The following is an 18,222-nucleotide window of genomic DNA, read 5'->3' as shown; positions in this document are numbered from 1 at the left end:
ATTAGAGCCTCCAGAAGAATAAAGGCTACCTGAACACCACAGGGTTCTGCTCCACAGGGAGACTCGACAAGTGAGTCAGTTCAATTAAAGAACTCATTATGTGCTATGAAAAAAAAAATATATATATACATGACGCATGTTAAACCACAGAGGACTAATGTAGGCTTTACATACCAAAGACTGATGGATTCATACATCACGGAGAGCTGGAAATATTAGATATGAAAAAATTACGCATATAATGAAGTCCATCAACCAAAAACACAAAATGTTTGTTTTAAATTGCTACCAACTGAATATATTTGAGTTTGTAATGGACAGACAAAAAAGGCCATTTAAAGACATTATTTGGCTCAAATTTCCTCACATTTCAAAGGCTAAATTATTTTTTAGAAAGCAGCGTTCTTTAGTTGCAGCCCTACATTCAAGTTGCGTTCACAGCTCTTGGAAAAAGACGGTGAAAGACACCAACCAATCATAGTTCAATAAGCTTATTCAGGCATTACCACGGCATGACAGATGCTCAATCTGAAAAATCAATGCAAAAAAACTTGCTGCACACACTCTTATAGCCAATATTTATGTCTTCATCAAGAGGGAAAATAAGCAGTGTTAACAGAAATCAAAGTGTCAGCAGGTGTTACTGTTTTACATTTCAATCATCAATTTCAGACGACTTGTCTATAAATAAAATGAAAACAAAAAGTGGTTTCCTTCACTTTATGGCTTTAGTTGTCCGCAGCAACTGTACACTCACACACCATGATGAAAAAACAGCTGAGCACACAGTCCTTAAAAGCCCTGACCCAACCCCCCCTCCCTGAAACTTTTACCCCCCCCTTGCCCTTTCACTCTGGATGGAATTTGACTCTCTCTCTGGAGCTTGTTCTAATCTCTTTACCCAAGTCACTTACACCACCTTATGGATTCGAAATGAACACACTAATGTCGCCGGTGTGTCTACAGACCCCCCCCCCCCATGTGCTTTTGACTTTTACCTTAATGGATCCCACATTTTTTTATTAAGTGCTCTCTCATTGTTCCCCTTTATTATTCAAGATAACGCGCTGTGGTGAGTCCACAGCTGGGTTTGGTCAAGCTTGTATTCATCCTTCTGACAGTCACAGATGTTTCAATCATTTGTCTGTTATAACTATTTCTTTCAACTTTTCTCTTTGCAAACTAGCTAGCCTGTATGTCTTTTCAGTCACAACACTTATAGCTACAACTGACCCAAAGTGTAAGATGACATGATTCAGCATCATACATTTGTTATATTCTCTCCTAAACTAAACGTGTGGATAAATTTTATACCAAGTCACAACCTTTTTTTTTTTTTTTTCAAATCAGCTGAGCTACTCCACAATGTTTCCCTGGTGTATGATTATTCCTGGGTGGGAGAGTGAGCTGATGTGAGAGCAGTGTTATAGGTTTTTTTTTTTTTTAACTACCACTGTTTTTAGGAGGCTTAGACACTTTTTTTTTATAGCAAATTGAAGGATTTATCCCTACCAGCACACAGTCGAAATGGATACCTCAGATCTCACATGTACATCAATTTAGATGGTGATGAGACGCTTGTGTCCGAGGCGACTGGTTATACAAATATATATAACAGCTAATCAGAGGGGACTTTTACAAAGTCCCGGTCTGTGTTAATCTGCTTTAGTGCATTTAAAACCCTCAGAGGACACTAACTGCGACTGTAGGAGCGTTTGATTTTATCACAGAAAAATTTCAAGGAAATAAGGCCATTTTTCTTTGGTTCTCCCTCCAGCTGTCTGTGAACACATTCCTCAGTGCTCGTCGCCTCGCCGACCCTCTGTCGACAAAAATCCTCTGCATTTCTCTTGGAGATGGCTCAGTGTTTGTATCCGAGGTTCACAGGTGCGCTGCCGGTGTCGCTGCGTTGGTCTTGTTTCGGCCTTTCCCAGCTATCGGCCTGTCTCTCTCCTCCCACAGCGTCACCCCGTCACATGCACATATCTGTTTGGGATTTTGGAAAAGGCCCGCAGATCGGGCGATGATCCCACATGCCAGCCTGTGAAGCAGAGAACAGAGAAATGAGTGTTTGCAGCTACAGTCTTATTTCACTAATACCTTTTTATTCATATAATTATTTCTTTGTTTAATCATATGAAATATCCGTTCATTCTTTACTGAATCAATGTCAAATGATCATTAAAAAAAAAATCATTTAAATATGGATTTTCATTCCTCGGTTTGTGTTGTGTATTACAATATTAAATCACACAATTCACACAGTGACAAACGACACTCTGTGTATGGACAAGGAGAAAACAAAATACCACAAACACTTTACAATACAATGGAATCTGAAACCACATCAGCACAAACCGCAGCCTGGGAAACAATCACAGAGCTGGATGTAATTTCTTTTATCCACTCTATCGGCCGACTTAAACCACTGCCATTGACCCACCTTTCCCCAGAGTTCCCGGTCTGTTTGGAGAGAGGGTGGCTGCCTCGGCCCAGGTCGTCCTCCCCTGCATCCACCACCAGCGATCGGCCAATCACATCCCATACCTGCACCGGGGGATCAATCACATTAGATGTTGATATATGACATCTTTGCTTCCTTTACCTTCATTAGGCTCAATACACTGTAGTGTGTGTGTGTGTGTGTGTGTGTGTGTGTGTGTGTGTGTGTGTGTGTTACCTTTAGCTGACTGTCTTCTAGTCTAAATGAGGCTCTGCCATCTGGTCCGGCAACAATATTTCCCAGATCACCTACATGCTGCAAAATAATAGTCATACATAACCACACAGTGAATAAATAACACTGAAGGAAAAACACAAGCAGCGCTCAGCATGAAAGAAAAGAAAAACTGCAGCTCTCTCACACACTTTATTGAAAATTTAGCACCTGGAGCGGGAACAGCTCAAAACGGCTCCTGTGGGACGAATTTGGCAATCGGGGAGGGATATCCCATCCTCCATTTGGCTTGTGTTGAAGTTTTATTATATCTCAGGAGCGATTTTGTCAAAAAGGTATTGTGCAAGAATATTTATTTCATTTTATGCTTTTCTCTTTGATCATCTAACATCTAAATGTTCTGGCACTGCTGATCTCCATCACTTAAACTTATAAAAATGAACAATCATCCTTTCTTTTAATAGAGCCCGAGCAGCAGATATGACTGTACCCTTTCAGAGTCCCCTGGTCCACCGTGCTGTCTTCCAAACGGGTTATAGTGCTCTCCACAACTGCAGAAAAAGGGGAAATTATAAGACAATTGTAAAGTGTGGGGGGTGGGTGTTCTTTGGCTTTAACACATAAAATTCTCCTGGTTGAATCATCGATACAAAAGATGAGCAACTGTGTTAGGAAATGTCCTTGCCATTAATTGCTGGTTTATATAGTCAAGAGGTAGACTGGAAATGTGTGACAAGTAATAAATAACACAAGTAACACATTGATCCTACCTGCTGCAGTCCTGCGTGAGGTCCCCCAGGGTGTGAATGTGGAGGCCGTGGAGTCCAGGCTCCAACCCATCGACGGCCCCATCTATCAAGCAGCGCTCCTCCGATAACTGCAGGAAACGCACCACCCCTTGGATCTTTCCGACACCATCCAGCATGGCCACCGCTGCACCCAGATCTGTCAACAAATTGGCCGTGACATTGCTTGAAGTTTAGCATCCTAATGTTTAGATTTGTCCAGATTGTGTTTAGATCTCACTGGGACACACTGCAGTTCACATAAGGAGTAAAAAAATGCATCACGAATGCGTCTCGAGTGACTGCCTGAGATCGGATCATGTTATCTGGCTCACATTATATTTTATCTGTGGGAAACTGTGAACTGAACATCAAAATGTGCACACATATAGCAACAGCTATTTGTAGCTATTTTTATATGGACTCCAGGTCCTTGTCTGACGGCCAGGGGCAAATCAACCATGACCGAACGTGTGTGACTGTGATAAACATTTACTTCAGATTTGACCCGGCACTCCTTCTCCTCCTCCTGTGCTCAGAGACATATTTACATTCACACTACATATCAGATCACATGCAGCATGTCCTTGACCTCCTCTAAGCCCCAGCGCACCCTCAACATGTGCAATCACATCACCCACCAGTGATTTATTCACCCAGGATGTATTTTATTGACATGTGTGACAAGGCCAGTGTCTCAACGGCTGGAGCTGCATTTTAGTCTCAGCTATCGAGCATCTTTGTTCTCGAGGGGGAAATCAATGACGGAACCAGTAGCATGTATTCCTGTAGACTTGTGTCCTCCTTTTCATAATATAATAATGATAAATTAACACACACATTTGGTTTTGGGGCAAGTAATTGCGATATTTCTCCACAAATGCTTTTCTTTGTTAAGTTTAGTCTGAAACAAGCAGCCATTTTTAGAGAATGTAAGTTTTACATGTGTTAAATATCTGATTAAATATTATTTAACAAGACTACAAATCCGGTACTGGCAGGTTTCAATATTCAGCGCTGAAAATGTCAGAAGTGAAAAAGGTGCGTGGGTTCGATTCTCAGCCTCGCTCCCGTTGCGTCTCACCTTGCACCGATCCTCCGATGCCTTTCAGCACCGCCCTGCGTCCGGTGCTTTCTATCAGAGCCTGCACCTCGGCACTGGTCAGAGCCGATTCCACCAACACCTCTTCCCTACTGAGATCAATGCTGACAGTCTTCACTCCTGCAAACACAGTGAAATTAATGGGCTTTTGTCACTGGAGACACAATCGGACACACACGGGCAGACAAACAGCGTGCAACCTTTACAGTGATGTGGACATCTTGATTATCAATTAAGGTAAAATTAATGGTTCATACCATTTGTTTGCAGCTTCTCGAATGTGAAGATTTGGTGATTGATGATTTTCTTTGATTTATGACACTGTAAATTTGTGTTTTAGACTGTCAATCGTGTGTGCACTTTCAAAATAAACTGAACACTTTAGTTTTTTCTCAGGCTTATGATGAGTTAATGGAAAGAACCATGTTGTTTGGCGCTAATTACAGGAAAAATAGAGATGAAATAGTTGTGTTGAGTTTATTTATTGACTTCCAGATGAATTTCCACAGAGGAAATTGCTCCATCTAAACCTCAGTGAATATTTATGACTCATCCATTTATTATTGGAAACTCTATTGATTCTTCAATTATGCTGAACTGTCAGTTTGATTCTTTGTAGACACATTTCACATTTAGTTAATCTGCCATCCTCTGAATAAGAGTCTCAAGGTTGTGCAAGCTTTGCATTTAGAAATAATTGGAAATGTACCAACTTCTCACTCTGTAGTTTACCTTTAATTAGCAACAAATTATACAGTTATTTCTTGGAAACTTATTAGCAGATAATCTGGAAATAAATTATAAATGTACAGACCCATAAAATAAAGTGCTGCCCATAGAAAGAGACTTGTTGCTATATGCTTTACTGAATGATATGCCATGTTGGAGTGTGGTCAACAACATCTATACTGTGCACTGGAATGCATGGAGGCCAGCAGTATACAAGTGGCACATTATCTGCTGTGTTATGGTCCTCTGCTGTGTCAAATACAAGGAATTAGACTGACCGTCACCCCGGCAGTGACTGTACAAGTCACCATGTCAGAGGATGTATGACTGCATTCAGGGCAGAAAACAGCTCTTTGTACAGTATTAGCAAACATGTAAATGCTTTGTCACCTGGTTTCCCCTCCAGAGCAGCACTGACTTTCTCTGCACAGCTCTCGCATGTCATCTGCACTGCAAACTCCAGCTGTGGAGGATAAAGACAGACACTGAACACCTGTAGATATTTACACGCTTGAACAAACGGTGTATGAGTGACTACAGCGCGTGAAGCGGGACGGTTATTTAACTGCGCAGCACGGCACTGGAGCTGGTCATGTCAGCCAGCTGTAACAGTCACATCATAACAGTATCCGAATATGGCATGATTTTGTTTTGACGGGATTATAACGGGTGAAATTATTGTCGTGACACGGGAAACACGTGACAAAAATGACGGTCAAACCTTGGTGGGCGTCTCTGTGTCCATTTTGTGGTCGCGCGACGCTGCCTGTGCGATGAAAACTGAATTAAATAGAAAACTTCCTACTTTTCTAGAAACGGAAACGAACCAACTGTATCTGCCACCGGCCGCAGCCATGTTTGTGAGGTCACAGTGACGTTGCCGCACATTACCGCCGCCAGGTGTCGACTACCTGTCACTGCAAATCAGGAGTAATGGACTGACTTGCAGCTCCTTAACTGGCTTTATTAGTTAATCTGAGAAATAAGTGATGGTATATTTTTCCTGAGAGATGGAAGAAGTAATCTATTAAGATATATTACTTCAAGTAAAATAACCACAGTGTAGAAATACACTGTTTCAAGACCTGTATTCAAAAGGTTTACTTAAGTAAAAGTACAGTATTAATATCAAAATATACTTAAAGTACGAATAGTAAAGGTACTCATTATGCAGAAGATCTTTAAAGTGTATTGTATTTGTATCATGAATCGAAACCTGCAAAGTAACTAGCAACTAAAGTAAAAAGTACAACATTTGTATAAATTAGCAGAAAATTGAAAAACTCAAGCAAATTGTAAGTAAATTTTAAGTACAGCATTTCTTATTTACTTTCCACTTGATTTTTTATTTTTCTTTAAATCCTTACAAAATGAAATATGCCTATGGATTTGATATGCAAAAAAATATGATTATTTATCTTTTATTTCAGTGAAAATTGCAAAAACAAACAAACAATGTATTTGAATGAATTTAGATTAAACTATTCAATTAGCAAAACTACTATTAGACTATCATGCAGCAGAATTACCCTGTCAGTGTTTTTATTTCCTAATATATTAATGGTTGCACTTTAATGTTGTAGTTTGTCAGTGTGGAGCTAATTGTCACTTTTTGGTAGTTTAATATGTTTAAAGATGATCATTGGTTTTACAGTTTATCTAAATCTTTTAAATAGCTGATGAATCAATGAAGTGCAGTATGTACCTCTGAAATTGAAAAGTTTCAAGTGCTCTTCATTAAATCAAATCCTGTTTATTTATCGTTGACATTCTTTCAGCTGTAACTGCTCAATGTATTTCTGTTACTTGTCTTCACAGTGGTTCACAGTGGTCTGTTATTCCAGCCCTGGATTCAAACAGCCTTACCTACAGCGTGAGTTTCCTTGGTTGCAATGTGAACAATTACATCGGTTGCTCTTCTTGTTGTGTTGTGTTCGCTGCCTCTACAACTCTGGGACCAGTTCACTTGCACACACCACCAGTGGCCACAGGTGTCACCAAATCAAACTGGTCTGAAATCTTAAGGTTTATAACTTTAGGTCCAGTACATGAGAAAACTGTATAATTGCTTTACAGCTTTACTTTATTAGGTACAACAATCCTTAGTACAGTGGTGGTATATTGATTTGTTGCGGTCCCGGGAAAACCGAGTCCAGAATGTCCCACTCATTGATATCCAACATTACCAACAATATAACTCTTTCACAGATGGCTGCCGTTAACAAATTTTCCTTTTTGTGTATATCATCATACCACCCGTACCTCAAGTCTTTTTAAGATGATTTTCATACCATAGTCAAATGAATAGAAACCAATCACTGCCATGGCTCATCAGTAATGTAAAGTAGACTTAGAAACAGGCAAATCATGCAAAGTCAAACAACCACAGAACCACTGCAGGTGTATATCCATAAAGCAATCGCCTTTACTGGTTCTTATCAGGGTCAGAAGGGGGTTATCTGGACATATAAGATTGTAGCATAAGGATAAAAGTAAATGATCACAAAGGGTTGTCGGCGGTTATGATGATTGCTTCCTGCTTTATGTGGTGGCCTCCAATTCAATTTCATAATGTGTATAGATTACTGTTGCAAAGGCGATCTGCAGATTAAAGCTCTGCGTTTCGTACTGGGAGACAACCACTAAGCTGATGACTGATTCCCAGGTTTTTAGAGGAGCGTGAGCATGAGCGTGTGTGTGTGTGTGTGTGTGTGTGTGTGTGTGTGTGTGTGTGTATGTATGTGTGCATGTGTGCATGTGTGTGTTTATATGTCCCTGTCATACCTCGTGGCATCTTTTTTTGACAGCACAGATAAGCCACAGGAGATACAGCAGATGACCGTGACGTGGCGTGAAATCTGGGTCGCAAGTCTAAAATAAAAGCGTCTAAATCAAACCTCCTCCGACTAAATTTGGGACGATACGTTCAGAGAGTGACACATATTCGCCACTGTGCACGTGCAGTCGTCTAGTATGTGTGTCGATGCGGAAACACGGCTGTCGGTACGTCAAAACAACAACGAGAGGCCCGTGTTTTACACAGAAGAAAGCTGAGTGGCAGCTCAGCTAGAACAGAGCTCCTTCTGTATGTGGTGGCTCATTGGCTTTGACCTTTGACCTCAGTAATATGACCACAAGCTTTAAGAAGGCTGAGCCAGTGTGCACCAGGTTCAAAACACATAAACACTGACTTTTATGTGTGTGTATGTGTGTGTGTGTGTGTGTGTGTGTGTGTGCGCTGAGCGGTCTCTTTCCCCCACTCTCACACACATCACCCACACAGCAGCAGTTAATTTATTCAGTACATGGGAAACTGTCTAAAACCTCTGCCCTCGTGTTGATCCTGCAGCACTGAGCTCTCCGTTCAAAAGGAGCGGAGGGAGAGGGAGAGCTGCAGTGACACCTGAGCCCAAGGGAGGGGGATTTCATTAACGCACATCGACATATGCGTACAGAAACAACACACACTAGAGAGGGCTAGAAAAGCGCCGTGAAACCTAATCACGACACGAACACTGTCCCCAGCAGATTCAGGGAGAGGGAAAGAGGAGGAACGGGGGAAAGCAGAGGAGGACTGACGGAGGGAGCAAATGGGAAAGAGGAAGAAGAGACAAGAGGAAGGTTGAGGAAAATGAGAAAAGACAGCAAAAGAAAGAAGTTGACAAAGAGGAGTGTGTGTGTGTGTGTGTGTGTGTGTGTGTGTGTGTGTGTGTGTGTGTATGTGTGTGTGCGTGTTGGGAGAGGGCAATGCTGACAGGAAGCGTTGACAGCCCTGTTTGGAACAGTAGAGGTTTTATCTGTACTAAATGAGGCTCTATCCCCATTCGCCTCGCCCCATTACCACTGACCTGGAGTCTGTTATATTTTCTTATTAAAAACTTCAAGGAGGTGAAGCAGCTCGTGTTTCAGTGACCAGAGCAAGGAGAGCAAAGCAAACAAAATGTTATTTTTAGAGCAAGAGAGACACAATGTTCTACACAGAAAAGCAAGGAACACTGAAATGCATACACAAATTCAAATGCAAAGCACAACCACAACAGGACAAAGTTAGTCAAATGTGCACAAGAAATGTCTTCTGTCTGCTCTTGGACAATGTTAATGGTGCAGCACATGACCTATTAAAATTAAAATGAAGATAGCAATTAAGTCAAATAAAATAAAATGGGGGCTGGATTGAGGATCGTCATGTGGTGCTACAAATTTCCAAATTTCCGATATTCAGTAACTACAAAGTGGACCCTGTGGTGCCATTGTGTTGACCATTAAAGACTGCTTTATTTTTAGTTGAGTCACTAAACCTCCAGTCCGAGTTGAGCCTCGAGTCCCTGATGTTCGAGTTGTAGTCAAAGTCATGAAAGAAGAGTTCCAAGATGGACTCCAGTGCTGCACAGTCAAAGATCTGATATACGAATAAAAATGGTTAATATTGAACATTTTAAAGGGAGTTTATTTCCAACAACACTACAAACATATGTGTGGAAATGACAATAAACCTGAAACTAGTGGCAACATGTACAAGCTGAACAACAATGGACCAGGAACTGATCGCTGGGGGCCTCCACTCAAGATGGCAACCTTAAACCCATAGGAGAGAACAGGCCTACTCTCTACTGAAAGCTTTTCAGTGAACATGGTGAACAGTGGCACTGGATACCACACTCACACAATCCAGGAATAGTAACATGGTAATTTTAGATCAGTTAATACCAAAGGTAAGGGCTGTTACCGAGGTTAAAATGAATACATGAATTAAATATTATGTAAATTGTTGACAGGAAGTAGTTGACCAAAATCTTTTTTTATTTTAAAAGATATTATATATTTTTTTAAAAGTATGTTTTAAAAAGGAATAAGAGGATATGTTCCTTCAAAAAAGTAGTATATAAAATAAAATGGAAATTTAAGAATCGTTTGTCTTCGATTTGCTGGAGCCTGTCAGACTACAGAGGAGTGAAATTCAGTGTTATAAATTCATAGAGTGCCTGTGTCCCCAACACCACAAGCGCATACATTTTATAGCTTGGCTGATCCCAAAGGGAATCAAACCATTGACCCTGGCCGTGCTTCACCGGCAACGCCACCCACAACCTCATGGCGCTGAATTATTCAGCTCCTGAGAGGAAGAGCGGCGGGGCCTGTTAGCGGCGTGAGGGACCCCACAGAGGTCAGAGTAATGTCACAGCCCAGCCGGAGTGCTCTCCATGTCTGCTGATTGCACCCTGACAGCTCAAATGGAAGATGAAGCCAAGCGTGTCCAGGGGACGGCGTCAGGCAGCGGAGCCCCCCCCCCACCCACTTCCCTGCCTCTGCTTGCGCACAGGGAGCAGGGGCCATGTTTGTAAAAATCCATGGTCTGTGACTTTGTCCTGGTTTCACTTCTTTTCAGTCTTTGGAAAAATACAAAAGACAGGACCATGACATTCATTTAATGGAAAATTATGGACATTTGCTTTGGCTTTTGTAACATTGGAGAAATAGTAAAGGGGGTATTTAAATCAGAGATGCTTTTAAATCAAAATCCTTGGAAAGAAAGCATTTGATTAAGCAAAAATTATCATAAAATACCTCTAAAAATAATAAATCTCCTCTTCAAAGTAAGTAAATATAGTTCCGAATAAGACACATGACTGAAAATAACCACAACAAACACAGTTTATTATGTGTCCCATGAGTGTTCAGTCACTTTTACACTTTTGCTCATTTCATTTTTGCCTGATTCCTGTGTGAAGTCATTAAAAGCAGTTATAGGGAAGGGTAATGTTGAGACTCATAACATATTGCTATACTTGTTTTAAGAAGCAAAAAGTGACTTATGAAGAGCTGTCTTTAAAACAAACGAGTAGTATCAATAGAAAATTTACACAGACAATACGCTATATATATATATATATATTCTTTTTTTTTTTTCCACAAATATCTGTCCTGGCATTTTCCAATCGGATCAACTGCAGACCACAAATAATAAGCAGGAGAGGATAAAACAAAAGAAAGCATCCAATCAATCAAAAAACAGCCCCCAACATATATTGTCCATTCAGCACAAAGGGGTCACGCATTATTGCTGAAGCACAAACAAGCTTAAAACAATGAATAATATTGCCGGCAGGCTGTTTAACAAGCTACGAACAAACTCAGCTCATCACACAGAGGATCAATAGGAAGAAGAGACAGCATTGCCTAATCAAAGTCTACTGTTCCTCCCTGGAATAATGACCCATATGGAGGAAGCAATATGCTGCATTGTGGGTACCAAAACACAATACCTCATTAAATCATTACACCTCTGAGCCTGGATCATTACTCAAACAATCTGTCTGTCATCAGCCAGCAGGCATCCTTAGCCCCACTGGAGAAACATTTAGGATTAACAGAGGGATGCAATGCAAATATAACATCAAAACGTAGTGGCATTTAATAGGAGGCAAAAGCCAGAAAGCACAAGAAGGTCACCATCTATAAATTCTCTTTTAAGTAGGGTAACAGTGAGCCATTATTAGTCTCTACTGGAACTGTGTAAAAAAGTATAATATGGAAATAAAGTACAATAAAGTCTTGTAAAACTTGCTGTTGAGTAGGAGTTACTCATGATGAATCACTTTAGAAATAACACACAAAATGTGTTCAGATTAATCTGCCACATATGGTATAGTCAATATAAATGTAAATGAGTCTTGGATACTACAGAACATTGCAGGGGAAACAAAACACAGCAGATTTGGCAAAGTTACAGCATAATACCACAGACACAGACTTGGCCCAAATGATATGAATCTGAGTGTGAAAAAAATTGACTAATTCCTGACAAAAAAATTATATTGCAAGGAAACACTTTAGAAATATTTGTACTTTTTTATCAGATACCATGCAGCACAGAACTGACGGAGAGATATAGAGGATTACATTATGATAAGGTCCATGGTGTGACTTTTGATAACATGGTGAGGCAACCAGGCTGCCTTTTCATGAAGCCTTTAAAGGGGCATTGCAGAAATTTAACATTACACTTCCTCACAAGAGACGCCAAAATACCCTGACTATAAGTCCCTAGTGTGGGTCAAACTCCAAACAGAGTAATGAAACTCAAAAGTATCGCTCCATTAGACCCTCTCTGCCCACCTCCCCACATAATACAAACATTTTTTCCCCCCAGAACCTCAGGTTGTTTTTGTACCTAAACCTAATGAAACCTTAATCATAGCATTGTCACATCATAAAACACTTGGGTAATTTTTACAGAAGAGTATATCCTTGAATAATTCATGAGGGAGGCCCCATTCCTGCACGTGCCCAGGGGCCTACAAATCACTGAATGTGCCCCTGACCACTCTACATTTACATATCAGTCTGCTATCACGTTTCAGTTCAAATTCAAATGAGCTTTATTGGCATGACAAATGATTTCACGTTTAAGCTCAATGCTTAATATCAAGCAGAAAACCTGGACCACGGTGTGTCACTCCGGACAAATGTTTCTCAAGTATTATAGGAACAGTATCAGCACATATGGGCGAGTTTCCGTTAGGACTGTCCATGCGCGCTAATGTGCTCGTGTGCACGTCTGTGAGCACCATATGTGCTCGCTGTGTGCGTGCGTACGTGCGCGCGTGCCAAACGCCAGCCCAGCAGTAGGCTAAGCATCACGGGCACAAACGCGCGCGCATTGGCTACTGAAGAGAGAGGGAGAACGAGAGAGAGAGAGAGAGAGGGAGAGAGGGAGAGAGGGGGGCAACCGTCTACCGTTTTGTTGCACGAGGAGTGGAGTCGCGAGGAGCCTCTGCTGACAGACAGACAGCAGAGTCGCTGCCTCACTGACTGCGACACCTGAACAATCACCAAACAGCACCAACAGCGAACAAGCGGAGGAGAGCCTGCTGAAAGCGAGGAGGTGGAGGAACGGAGGCTTTCCTGAAAATTAAAGAAGAAGAAGAAGAAGGAGAGGAGGAGGAGGAGGAGGAGGAAGAAGAAGAGAGGAAAGCGGGGGCAGGCAGCCGGCTGGCCGGGACACGGAGCCCGTCCAGGGGGAGAAATCACCGCCACGACCGTCACTTCACATCACAGCTCCGAGATGACAAAGGTGGGTGACAGTGTGCTCCCATTGTGTTTTATCGGCATTTCTGTCCTACATGGCGTCTTTAATCCCCATAGTAGAGTAGTAGTAGACATGTCTGGTGTGCTGTAATAATAAAAAAAACGGGGCCGGTGAGACACAAGAGAGCATTTAGAGGCGTTTATGTTTGTTTCTGTTGTGCCAGCGCTCCGCTCTTTCCCCCCTCTCCGCTCTGTGCTGGGGACAATTACGCACCGATAACCGCGCCGTTTTCATAAAAGCGGATTTATGGATGAACTGACACTTTCTCGTACAAGGAAAATGATTTCATAGCCGACATGTGTGTCATTTGGAGATGCGCGGCGGAGTGATTTCATTCAGCACGACCCCAAAATTTAATCTGATCTGGCCCACATTTCGCTGTGTGAGACCTCTTGAGGAGATTTTTTTTGTTGTTGTTTATGCCCTGAAACAAGCGTCGTGTGTGTGTGTGTGTGTGTGTGTGTGCGTGCGTGTGCGCGCGCGCGCGCGTGTGTGTGGTGGAGGAGGAGGAGGAGGAGGATGATGATGAGGAGGGAAGAGAGGAGGGGGGGGGGGGTGTTTATCGCGATCGTCTCCTTGAGCGCCCGAGGCTTGTCGGGATGATTGATTTCACCTGTTCAGTCAGATTAAGAGTGTGTGAACACCTATGCCGGCAAATTAATGAAACTGCACGCAAAGATTAACCGTGCGAGATTGTCACCGTGAACCCTTTAGTGCAGCCAGAGGAGAGGGGGCAATAATTAATGACAAACTATTTTTATCTGGAGCTTTATTGGATGTAGTATAAGTCCCAATTGTTGCATGTGTGTTCAATATTTTGCTTTCCATTAGTTGATCGGTTTGTTGCTGGATGTAAGTTGGCTGAAGTTTTTCCATCTGCCCTATTTGGTGTTGCAACATCAATTAAATATTTTGTCAATGTGACATCCAGGTTTGTGTTTGCCGCAGGTGACAGGCTGGGCTGTGGCAGTCTGAGAGACAAATGATTTGACAGTGCCTTGTTTTTCTGTCAGCTGCGATTGACTGAAAGTTGTGGACAACAATCAAGCCAATCGGTGTTATTTATATAGATCAAAATCACAAATCTGTACAGCATGCACCACCCTCTCTCCAAAATCACAAGAAGAGCAACAGAGGAGGGGTCCATCTTCCAGCACACACAGTAAAAAATCATAACTTAAGTCTTTTATTGACCATAAATAAATAAATAAATAAATGCAAAACATAAATCTACAAGGCTCCAGGGAACTATGAGGGGCATTTATTAGGCTATTACTATTAAGCAAAGAATCAGGATGCCACACACACACACACACATCCATAAATCCTTTGCAGGTGCTGGAAAACGGTAATGTGCAAAGGAATACGTGCACAATGATGTATTTCGGTCTCAATTATCTCGTTCATCTTTCATGGTCATGACAAGGTTTTTAAGCGCAGATTCGTGGACCTGAGGGAGACCACTTTTTACTATTGTGTATCATTTTAAAGACGACACTATTAATCCATTAATTAATTTAAAAGAAATATATTAATAATTGAAATAATCATAATTTGGAGGTCTAATTGAGAATAACCTGAGGACGAAGTGGGGAGTGATGTATAATGCTTTTCTCCACTCGTCACCTTTTTCCCTCCATTTATCCGTCTATTAATGCTCCTGTCTTTCTGACTGTCTGTCTCTTCTCTTTTTGTCCATCTCTCTCCTCTCCTCCTCGGTGTCTTCAGGAAGTAGGTTAAGAGAAGGGAGGGGAGGTGATTTAATAAACCCTTTTGCGGCAGGTCATTTACAAGCACAGACCTGAAAAGGTTTCTTTTTTTTCTCTGGCACGTCCACAAGAAAGGCACAAGACTGAGTGATGAATGTGTGCTCTGTCTGGTGAATAGCAATGCTGAGAATAACAATGGAGCTGGGGGGGGGGGTTAGAACAGTGACACACACACATACACACTTTTAAATACATGCTCACACACACACACAAATGTACAGAGAGCCTCTCGAAAAAAGTCAATATGATAAAGTGTGTTGTGCTGACTAAGATTCACTGCATCGCTGTGTTAAACCTCATCACAGGAGTCTTTTTAGGAGGAGGGAGCCCTTTAAAGACCAACGCTCTGGGAAAGGAGTTTATTTATACAATATTAGACTATGATATACAGCTCTGTGGCTGCTTGCTGTACAGTGTCCCAGAAGATGGTAGTTCTCAGGCCCCAAGCCAAAAGAGCAGCAGTGTTTACTGCTTCCCTGAGAGGAAAAAGACTCAGAAATGCTGCTATACAACATAAATTCCTTCATTTGTCCAAGTCACATTCAGGCTGTTTGCACATCCTGCCTTAAAGTCAAAAGTTTGTAGGATCACAGGCCCATAGTGACAAAGTGAATATGAGCTTTCTGTATTGCATAGTTGTAAAATCAGTTTAAAGTACCGTCATAGACCCTGCAACATACATTTAAAAGTTCACTCAATTAATCACTCAATTAATCAGCCAGTCAAATTAATGGAAAACTGTTCAAATTGTAATAATTTAAAGGTCACTACTAAAATAGAAACGCCAAAAGATTTATCCTAACTGTTCATATCATGAATTAGATATTTTAAATTGGGTGTTGGTCTAATGTTCTAAGTCATTATTTTGAGATTTGATATGGTAAATCAGTGATCAATAACAAATAAAAGTAGATTAAATGGTGAAAACTGGAAGCTCCAGCCCTAATACACGCACCCATTTCTTCCCCCCACATTGTGCCTCTATTGTATGAAATCTCAGGATGATTTACACAAATACTGACAGAATCAGAGCCGCTTAATTCACCGTGATTCCTTATTTAACCTTTATTTAACCTGCCAAGCCAACTAAGATAAAATTCTTACTTGCAGTGATGAGAGATGACAAGAGGGGAAATCCCTCAAGTCAGATTTAGTCATTTTTCTCTGCTAAATGATCTGTTCTTTACAACCCTATACTTGACCAATGTTTGGTTTTTTTTAGGAGAATATAACTTAAGCTGAGCATCAAAATGCACACAAATCTTTTTAAACCTGAAAACCAGACAAACGGACAAAACGAGAGAGTAGGTGTAAAAAGATCTTTTAATAACAAAAACTGACTCAAAATCCAAAACAGAGCAGAATGAACAAAATGGAAACAATCAGGAAACTAGTCGGGAGGAAATCAGGAGCAATACAACCAAAAAGAGAAAATTCAAATATAAAGTAAACACGGGAAGTTGGCCAAAATCAAGATAGGGAGCAATTTTCAGAGAGCAACCACAAACACAACAGCAGCAGCGAAGCTTGGACTGAGAGGGACAGTAAAATCGCACAAAACTCAGACTCGCATGAGAACGTGCACACAAGAAAACAACAAACACGAGCAACTAAAAGAAAACCATACAGGAGCAGGGGTAAACAGTTTAGCCTCCTGTCCTCTCTGTGCAGCTGGTACTGACAGGAAGCAGTATGGGCACACGTGTCGGCGTACAGGAGGATGGGATGTTTGCATCGGAGGCCGCCAGGATCAGCAGGTCGTCTCGATGGGTATTAGTGGAGGTCGTGCCTGGTGTTTAAGATGAACTGTGAGCCTGAGTGATTAGAGCGCTTGTGATTAAAAATTTACTTGTGGGCATCTCAGCTCACCGCAGAGAACTGAGGGAATGTGTGTGTGTGTGTGTGTGTGTGTGGGAGGGGGGGTGAGAGCCCAAGCAAGATTAATGCTCCATGTTAACAAACCTCTTGGTTTGACCCTGGCTAGCTTGCAGCAACACACACACACACACACACACACACACACACACACACACACACACACACACACACACACACACACACACACACACACACAGTTCATTTGATCCCCTGTTGGGATAATGCTGGCCATGAGTAGCCCTCCTTGCAGAACCATATAAACACACACACACACACACACACACACACACACACACACACATTCAACACTGGCCAACTTTCAGCCACTATGATACATTAGTGTAAAGGTGCTTTTTCTCCTCATTGTGGCTTGGGACCTATTTGATTTTGATGTGCAGACAATGCAACCATATGAGGTGAGATTAGAGGTGATGCATTCTAAGAGGGATTGTGCAAAGTTGAAAATGACCTCTCATTCCCTTTGCTGCTGCTATCATTGAGTCAAATTGATCCCCTGGGAAGCCCATCAGCCCCCGGCTGAATAAGAGACATCTGTACAGCAGCATAGACATGTTCCTGAATGTTAACAAGGGAGCAAAGGCTTTGAAAATGTTTTCCAATGATGAAAAATTTATTCTAAAGCGCTCTTTATGCCTTGTCAAAAATTAAAAAGGCTTTTATTGTGGTGGCATGTTTGCCACGGTTCTGTCTGCGGCTGCTGGTGCCAGATGAAGACAGATGGACAAGGGTTTTGTCGGGGTTTGGGCCCGGCTCCAGGGAACTGCCCTTGGTGCGAACGTTTTCATCTACTTGTAGATGTCCGACAGCCAGATTCCAGCAGACCCTGGATTAAAATGGTCTAGGCAGGAAGATTATGGGGGCAAAGTCCTGTATCTGGATGGCCCTGCTGTTCTGCACAACACAAAATGAATTATTTATTATTTATACTGCGGGAATCTCAGTTTGGTTGTCGTTGTTATTGTCGGACAGCAGAGCCCTCCAACGATCAGACCAAATACAAACTGGACCCTGGTTTTCAATTAAGACTGTGATTATCTGTTTCAGTTAATCAAAGCACAGGGGTGTTTCCATACTTGTAGAAGTCTGAAAAGTAACATGAATAGTCTGAGTAACTTTGACATAAGTGAAACAGGAACAGGATTTTTTTTTTTTAAAGTGAGGTTGGTTTACTC

General features: G+C 41.6%; 2 protein-coding genes across 2 annotated transcripts in view; one reads left to right on the top strand and one right to left on the bottom strand.

Annotated features, from left to right (window-relative positions):
* Window positions 1-566: 566 nt before the first annotated feature.
* On the bottom strand, window positions 567-6,147 carry LOC130164169 (copper chaperone for superoxide dismutase-like). Its single transcript, XM_056368698.1, has 8 exons — window positions 6,015-6,147; window positions 5,684-5,756; window positions 4,547-4,684; window positions 3,448-3,622; window positions 3,168-3,228; window positions 2,681-2,758; window positions 2,444-2,547; window positions 567-2,041 (listed from the first exon to the last, which is right to left on the bottom strand). Exons 1-8 carry the CDS (start codon window positions 6,036-6,038, stop codon window positions 1,882-1,884), a joined length of 813 nt encoding a protein of 270 aa, XP_056224673.1. The 5' UTR covers window positions 6,039-6,147; the 3' UTR covers window positions 567-1,881.
* Window positions 6,148-12,926: 6,779 nt separating this feature from the next.
* gal3st3 (galactose-3-O-sulfotransferase 3) overlaps window positions 12,927-18,222 on the top strand; it is a 33,939-nt gene continuing 28,643 nt past the window's right edge. Inside the window, exon 1 of the mRNA XM_056369542.1 lies at window positions 12,927-13,367. The gene's annotated coding sequence lies outside the window, so the exon portion shown is untranslated. The remainder of the gene's footprint in view (window positions 13,368-18,222) is intronic.

The sequence above is a fragment of the Seriola aureovittata genome, chromosome 23 (assembly GCF_021018895.1).
Source record: "Seriola aureovittata isolate HTS-2021-v1 ecotype China chromosome 23, ASM2101889v1, whole genome shotgun sequence".
NCBI lineage: Eukaryota > Metazoa > Chordata > Actinopteri > Carangiformes > Carangidae > Seriola > Seriola aureovittata.
The sequence above is the reverse complement of the archived record's forward strand: the minus strand, read 5'-3'. Positions and strand labels throughout refer to the sequence as shown.